The 8,226-nt window shown below is 44.4% G+C and overlaps 1 protein-coding gene across 1 annotated transcript; it reads left to right on the forward strand.

Annotated features, from left to right (window-relative positions):
• The first annotated feature begins 5,166 nt into the window (after nt 1–5,166).
• LOC132084210 (cathepsin G-like) lies at nt 5,167–7,305 on the forward strand. Its single transcript, XM_059489271.1, has 4 exons — nt 5,167–5,260; nt 5,702–6,000; nt 6,117–6,374; nt 6,918–7,305. The coding sequence occupies exons 1-4, from the start codon at nt 5,203–5,205 to the stop codon at nt 7,095–7,097; spliced, it is 795 nt and encodes a 264-aa protein (XP_059345254.1). The 5' UTR covers nt 5,167–5,202; the 3' UTR covers nt 7,098–7,305.
• The last annotated feature ends 921 nt before the right edge of the window (nt 7,306–8,226 follow it).

Genomic DNA, 8,226 nt, shown 5'->3' on the forward strand with positions numbered 1-8,226 from the left:
ACAGAAATCCTTCCAAGAGCCCAGAAATCCTTCCAGGAGCCCAGAAATTCTTCCAGGAGCCCAGCTGTGGGGAAAGCACTCCCAAATGGAGCAAGCAGAAGCTGTGAAGGGAAGTCCTAAGCCAACTCCTGCCCACCAAAACACCACAGAGCAAAGAAATCAGCACCAAATTAAACCAAATAAAAATTTGTGTCTATAGGCAGGCAAAGGAGAATGAATTATTCGAGGCAGAGGTACCCATGGGGAATGATGAGGAAATGCAGAGGGAGAAGCTCAGGACCATCCATTCATGACTCACATGGCCTCGTTCCCCTGGGGAGGGCTCCTGTGTGAGGGATGTTCACAAAGTGCTGCACCAGCTCTGTTTCCTCACTGCCCAGGATGGGAAACTGAGGCACTGAAAGAGAGGAGATCAGCCTGCTGCCACACAGGAGAAAGGATGGTGAATTCTGTGTCCTTCAGACTCAGCATCTCTCACCAAAGGGGCCACCAGGCACTGCCCTACAGCAGCAAATCTCAAGGCACAAAATGAATTTTGGCACCAGAAATGTGTCCATGAACAGTGGGGGAAGCACCTGTGGCTCTGTACACACAAGGAACAATCAGCAGAGCTGGCACACAGTGAGGGACACAGCTCCAAGCTCTGCCACCACCAGCCACCTTGGGCTGCTCTGTCCATGATATTCTTGCCCCTGACGAGGGGAGGAAATGATGCATTGACTCCATCTTATCAGAAGGCTAATTAATTACTTTAAAATACTATATTACTTTAATATAAATTACTTTAATTTTTAAAGAATATTTAAATTTAAAATTTAAATAAATATCAATATTAATTAATTTCATATTAATTACTTTAAATACTATATTATTCTATTCTCCTATTATATATTACACTATATTACACTATATTCTATACTATATTACACTATTACTATATTACACTATATTATTACTATATTACACTATATACCCTCTCTCTGATGAGGGGAGAGGAATGATGCATCTGACTCCATCTTATCAGAAGAATAATTAATTACTTTATTATACTATATCATTCTATATTATATTACTATACTATATTATACTATTACTTTATTACTATATTACACGATATTACACTATATTATACTATATTACACTATATTTTTACTATACTATACTATATTACACTATATTATTATTATATTACATTATATTATTACTATATTACATTATATTCCCTCCCCCTGACAAGGAGATAGAAATTATGCATCTGACTCCATCTTTCAGAAGGCTAATAATTTTCTTTATAATACTATATCATTCTATATAATATTACACTATTGCCATATTACACTATATTATACTATATTCCACTATATTATTAGTATATTACATTATATTATTACTATATTACACTATATTCCCTCCTCCCAACAAAGAGAGAGAATAATGCATCTGACTCTATCTTATCAGAACGATAATTAATTACTTGATTATACTATATTATTCTATACTATATTACATTATTACTATATTACACTATTTCTATATTACACTATATTTTTACTATATTCCACTATATCACACTACATTACACTATATTACACTACATTACACTATATTATTATTATATTACATTATATTATTACTATATTACACAAATGCCCTGACAGGCCGAGGAACCCAAACACCCTCACTGTGGGTGAACAATCTCCACATTGCACAGGCACAGCAAATGATAAAAATTGTTTTTCCTTTCCCTGAGATTCAGAGAATGTGAAACCCAGAAATATTCTTGGGGAGAATTTTGAGCCTTGCTTTTCTCTGTGAAATGTGGTGACACCGCTCTGTCTCTGGGTTTTATGACTTGAACACAAAGCTGTGGATCCTGGAGCCACAGATGATTTAAACACACAAGCACAATAAGGAAACTCCCAATATTATCAGACATTTGGTGCTCTGATGTATTTTAAAATGATCTTTCTGGGTTTGGCTGTTTCCATTACCACAGGAATGAAAGGACACTTTTGGAGTGGTATCTCAATAGAGTCTGTGCATGACAGATAGAGAATGACATGAAAAACTCCCTGCACACATTCACACTGCTTTTAACTTGTTAGATCCATGTAGCTGAAGTGGAAACCACCTAATTCTGCCCTCCAAGCCCATGTGAAAGGTTTAGACTATTGCTGTCATCTTTAGCTCTTTACTAAAGTCAGCAACACTCACAGCAGCCACTGTTTTACTGACAGTTCATCTTTAATCCCCTAATTCAGAGCACCTCTCAGAAACAACTCTCAATTTATATAATTTGTGTAAAAATGAGTAAACTTCTTTTTGTAATAAGTTTTGGCCTTAGCTCTTCCTTGGATTTTCTCTATACATTCACAATAGAGATTTTGAAGCAGTGTCCTACCTGCAGCAATTCTGCCATCCAGTGCCTCCAAAATGGCTCATTCCAATTTTGATAGAAGGATTTCCCTTGTTTTCTTACATCAGGAATGGTGTTGGGCTGATGATTCCTACTGTCAGCTTACACTGTAGATTAAAAATGCTTTTAAATTATTTTAAATTATTTTAAATGCAGATGCTCTTCTGCCACAGCTGGAATGATCTATTGACATTAGCACATGGCATACACCATAGAAAGTCAGCCAAGGACTTGTCTCACAGAGAGGAGGAAAAGGAATTTGTTAGATTTGTTTCAATTCAGTTGAAAGCTGAGAGGCATCTCTATTTTTTGCCCATGAAGGGAACAGCTGAGCTGCCTCTGCTGCTTAAATAGAGTCTCTTGAAATCCCCAAATCCCCTAGAGGTGGGGTTGATTTAATCTGATTTCAGAGCTGTCAGGGATGGTTGTTCAGGGCTGTGCTCCCTCTGTGGGCAAGGGGAGGTGGCAAACATCCTCACACCAGCACTGAGATGCTGTTCTGGATGGAGCCCTCCCTCACTGTCTGGAAAATGGGACCAGAGGGACTCCTGCACACACAGGAATCTCATCTCTTACATGCCCAAGGCTGTGAATTCTGCATCCTCACCAGCTGGGGACTGATTGTTAACCTGAAAGGTCTGAGCAGCAGCTGGAAATCTCAAGGGATGTGTGACACCAAGGGCAGAATTAGCCTGATGCTGCCTTTGTTTAATTGGACTGGTGCCTTTAGAGGCAGTGCTGTCTCTGCTGGGAGAGTTTTCATTCAACTCCAGACACTCACAGCTCATTCTTCAATTTTTAGTGACTGCTTGTCAATGTGAATCCTTTCCTTCCTTCTTTCCTTTTCCCTTTCCTTTTCCCTTTCCTATTTTTTTCCTTTTTCCTTTTTCCTTTTTCCTTTCCTTTCCTTTCCTTTCCTTTCCTTTCCTTTCCTTTCCTTTCCTTTCCTTTCCTTTCCTTTCCTTTCCTTTCCTTTCCTTTCCTTTCCTTTCCTTTCCTTTCCTTTCCTTTCCTTTCCTTTCCTTTCCTTTCCTCCTAAATTCATTCCTTCCTCTCATTTCCTTCCATCAGGTACAGTAGGAAAAAAGATCCAATCCAACAAAAATCAGATTTGACAGGAATTTCAGGAACTAACTCTGTACCAACCTGCACAGAGCTGTGAGCAGCATCTACCCCTGATGTGGTCAGAGACACCTGGTCTGGGAAAAGATGGATAAGAGAACCAGAGGATGAGGACCAAATCTGCATCAAAGGCAAAAGGATCAAGGACAAATAGGAGATTGAAGTGAGAGGGGAAATAAAGTTTCTTCATTCAGTGACTGAACCTTTTAATTTCACAGAATTTGCTTCTTATCCATACAAGAGAGGGCAGCAAACAGAGGTTTCTTTTCTGTAGTCATCTGATGGCAGGCAAATGCTGATGATCTCCTGAGCCAATCCTCCTGTGTGGTCAGCAGAGACGAAGAAAACACTCTAAGGATGGAATTCATGTGAATTTTCCAGATCTCCCGTTACTTCTGAAATTGTACCTTCCCCCAAACAGCTTCCAGGAGGATGCCCAGGACAGGGACTACAGCCCATGGTCTTTTTAGAACACAGGCTGAGGGGAAATGCCAATGTGCTCTGGAGGATTTATTTGTGGGCCTTCTATAGATCAAAGCCATGTAAAATTTGGAACATCATGAGGTTTCACTGGTTGGAAGGCCAAAGAAGGGTGATGGAAACAGGGGCTGAGTCCCTTCCAGGCTGTAGCACTGACCCAGAGCTGCCAGGGAGGACTCAGAGAGGGCCCAGGCAGGGCTGCTCCCTTCTCATGGGGACACCCTGAGCCTGGTCCTCAGCTGAGCTCCAGCTGTGTCTCAGCCAGCCCTGCACCTGTCACCATCACATCTTCTGGAAAAATCCCTTTGCCAGGACTTTATTCCTGGGAATCTGGGAAACCTCAGAGAAAAAGGAAAACAATATTATGTCATTTGCTTCTCCTGTGTTTTGCTGCTTTGGAATGTGGTTGGAGATTGTTTATCCAACAGGTGGTTGTTTGATAAGTTTCATGCGAATTGTTTTGACTTAATGGCCAATAAGAGTCAGGCTGTGTTATGCTCTGAGGAGAGAGTCACGAGTTTTTAAATATTATCTTGTTAGCCTTGTGTAAGTATTCTTTCTCTATTGTTTAGCATAGTTTTACAATCGCATTATTTAATATAATATAGTGACATAAAATAATAAATTAGCCTTCTGGGAACATGGAGTCAGATTCAGTCCCTTAGTGACCCTGATCGGTGATTTCTGATTTCCCAAGGACATCTCTGATGGCACTCAGCCCCTCTCATAAAAAATAGGAATTCTGCCTGTCCCTGGCCAGCTCTCCCCATTGCTATCAGAGGATTGGGGGAAACAAAAAACAAAGAACAACAAAACAACAAAAACAACAACAAAAAAATCCAGATGGAAGTGTCAACATCAAGTGTCCCAGCGGCTCTCTCAAAAGTTCTCTGATGGGATATGCATTCAACAGACAACCCTTTCCTGCTCCTGTGTGCACTGTGGGTGCTCAGAACCAGCCCAGATCTCTTCATTTTTTGAGAAGATCGTGACAAAAGAGCAGAGAACGTGTCATGAGCCCCTCACCAACCACAGTTTGGGGGGTGTGAGAACAAAAGCAGTAAATGACACGGCCACAGGTTTCCTGTGTCAGCTCCTCATGACATATATAGAGGTTGCCATTCTGTACCTGTTTCCTGCCTGGCCACAGCCATTGCTTTGTCTCTTCACGACAGTGGTGGGAGATGCTGCTGCTCCTTCTGCTCACAAATGCTTTTGTCCTTCTGCCCTGGGCTGGGGCTGGTGAGTACACAGAGATGGGATTAGGAACATGCAAGGGCACAGATGGACTCTGAGCAGTCAAACTCAGGCAAGGCTCCTGCCTCACCTTCTCTCCTGGCTCTACTCTCCTGCTTTCCTCTCTCCTCTTCTCTCCTCTCATTTCCCATCTCAGCCTGTGCCTGAAACCAGTGAGGCATTAGAGGCACCAGAGCTGTGCCCTTGATGGCATTGGAGTCATCCAGAGCCAGGAGTGGTCAGACCCCAGACAGTGCTGCTTGTCTTTCTCTCCACTGTGCACCAGCAATGCTTTGGACAGCCCCAGGAAGGAGAGTGGTTGAGATCACTGGCACCTGGCTTTAGAGGATGAGCCTTTCCCTTCATGCAGCCCCAAACTTGATAGGAAACAGCAGCATATTAACATGTATATTTAACATATATTAACATTTCCCATCTCTCTTCCAGGAAGGATCATTGGTGGAACGAAAGTGAAGGCTCACTCCAGACGCTACATGGCTTATTTAAAAATTGAAAATAGCTCAGATATTTCTACCTGTGGAGGGTTCCTGATTCGCCCAGATGCAGTGCTCTCAGCAGCTCACTGTGTGGATAAAAAAGCCAGGGCAGTGAGGGTCACTGTGATTCTGGGAGCCCACAACATAAACAGCCGAGAACGGAGCCAGCAAAAGATCCGTGTGAGACAATGGGTCATCCATCCTGAATATTCCCGTGAAGGCTTCAAAAATGACATTGTGCTGCTGAAGGTCTGGCCCAACAGATCCTTCCTGCCTGAGGGATCTCCCCCTGCTCACCTCCCCAAACTCTAAACTTGCTCCTCATCCTTTGCTGCCTCTAACCCCGTGTTCTCTCTGCCTGACAGCTGAAGCCAAGGGCCAGGATCAATAAGAATGTGCAGTTTATCTCAATTCCCAGGAGAAATGAACGGGTGAGAGAAGGAGCTTTATGCACGGTGTCTGGTTGGGGCTGGACATCTGACACAGGAAACAAGACTAATGTGATGAGAGAAGTGAAACTGAAGGTGCAAAAGGAGAAAATCTGTCAGCATCGTATCCCTAAGTACCAGCCTCAGTCTATGATCTGTGTTGGTGACGAAAACAATAAAAAAGCAACTTCTCATGTAAGTGTTGTGTTGGGCTGTAAGACTGGGACGAGATTGGGACTGAAAAGTCAGATTAGTTCCCTGCTGAAAGCCAAAGGACAGCAGAATGAACCAGGACCTTCAGAAAGATGAGCTGAGGGTCCTCACAGAAGCTCTGAAGCCAATGCGCTCCCTGAACTGGGGTGCGTTTTCCAACTATCAGCAACATTTGCTTTTTTACTTACCTAGGGATGTTCTACCCAGCCTAACCAGTGCCTTGGGGTGTAAATTCCTTGTGATGTCCTTGCTCAGATGGCTTAGATATTTCCCCATGGCTAAACTAGGTCAATGTTCTTTTAGAGTTTTTGAATCTCAGAGAGCCTCCAGGCCTGAATTGGTTCACAGGTGGGCTTAGAGGAGTAGCGAGGCAGCTACAAACACTGAGAGCTGGGTCTGGAGGGAGGGAGGTGCTTGGAAGAGGAGGTGCTTCACCTGGAGGGAGGGAAGGGGAAACTTGCTGCTTAAGGCAGGGAGAGCTGAGCTGTGGCATGTCTGACCCCTCTCACTCCTTTCATGGCACAGGGTGATTCTGGTGGCCCATTAGTCTGCAATAAGAAGGCTCATGGCATTGTTTCTCATGCACTCAAAGAGAACCGCTTCCCTGAGGCATTCACCAGGATCTCCCACTTTGAGCCCTGGATCCGTAAGCAGCTGAGGAGGTTTGCACTCCAAGATATTCCTGGCTCTCCATCCTCTGACTAAAATGCTCATTGCCCCTTTTCCACGATGCATCCAACACCTGCTGGTGCTCAGAAGCTCCCAGGGGCAGCTGAAGTGCAGTCAGAGAAGCCCCTGTGGTGCAGCCACAGGCTTTGGCACTAAGGAGAGTCTCTTGGCAAGCTACAAATGCAGCTCCCAACTATACCCAGCTTCCCATTGCTCCCTTCCTCCCACTCCTGCTCCAGCTCTGCTTCTGGCCATCAATAAAAACATGTTCAAAGTCACTTGTGTCTGCAGCATTCTTGGGAGCTGAATGGAAACCCTGAGTGTGAGAATGAGGAGGCGACTGATATTGTGTCTTATTCGGGGGGGGGGGGGGGGGGTTGATTGGCAGATGTGTCAGGAGTGGCTGCGCGCTGCCAGCAGGCCAAATCACAGTTCAGCCACTAGTTCGGGTCCTAAACCACCAGAGGCATTGAATAATTTGGACTCAACATCGAAGGATGAGTTCAAAGGAAAAAAGGAAGGACTCATTGCTTGCTTCTATGAACTGCTTTAGTTCTTTCCCGTGCAGAAGCGGTGCCGGTGTGGCGCTGCGTGGAATCGGCATCGCAGGACAGGAATTGTTCTTTCCCGCAGCAGGAGCAGCGCCAAAGCGAGGCAGGGGACACAACACTCGTGGGCACTGGCAGGGGCAGTGGCCATGGCAGTGATCTCTCCCGTGGCAGCTGATGCCACACTATAGCAGACCCCAGGGAGCTTATGAGAGCTCCATGGAGGTATTAGACTTAACCGTAGGAACTGCTGAGTCATGGTGAGAGAGCAAAAAAAGCTCCTGTCTTTTCCTACCCCTCGCCCCATAGCTTATCTCTGTAACCTCATAGGTCACTTTCCCTGACCCTTAGTATTGGACAAGTTTGGATCCCCCTATAACCTATAAAAAGGGGCTGTTTCAGCCCATTCGACAGAAGAAGAGCTGTCGCTGGAACCCGTCGCAGACTCCCCAGTAAACCATCGCTGTGGAACCACCAGGACCTCTCCTTCTCCTCTCTCGCGTCTGCTTCTGCCTCAGCCAAAGGCGCCCTGGCAAGCAAGCAAAGAGCTGAAATCCTAAGAGAGCTGGGAATCACCAAAGAGCTGAGAATCACTAACCTTGTTAAGGGAAGCCTGT

This window comes from Ammospiza nelsoni, chromosome 26, assembly GCF_027579445.1.
Source record: "Ammospiza nelsoni isolate bAmmNel1 chromosome 26, bAmmNel1.pri, whole genome shotgun sequence".
NCBI lineage: Eukaryota > Metazoa > Chordata > Aves > Passeriformes > Passerellidae > Ammospiza > Ammospiza nelsoni.

Excerpts from the sequence above, each read along its gene's own strand:
- LOC132084210 (XM_059489271.1), top strand. The coding sequence starts at position 5,203 with ATGCTGCTGCTCCTTCTGCTCACAAATGCTTTTGTCCTTCTGCCCTGG. Across the intron at positions 6,001-6,116 it reads ATGACATTGTGCTGCTGAAG|CTGAAGCCAAGGGCCAGGAT; the intron begins GTCTGGCCCAAC and ends TCTGCCTGACAG. Across the intron at positions 6,375-6,917 it reads ATAAAAAAGCAACTTCTCAT|GGTGATTCTGGTGGCCCATT; the intron begins GTAAGTGTTGTG and ends TTCATGGCACAG.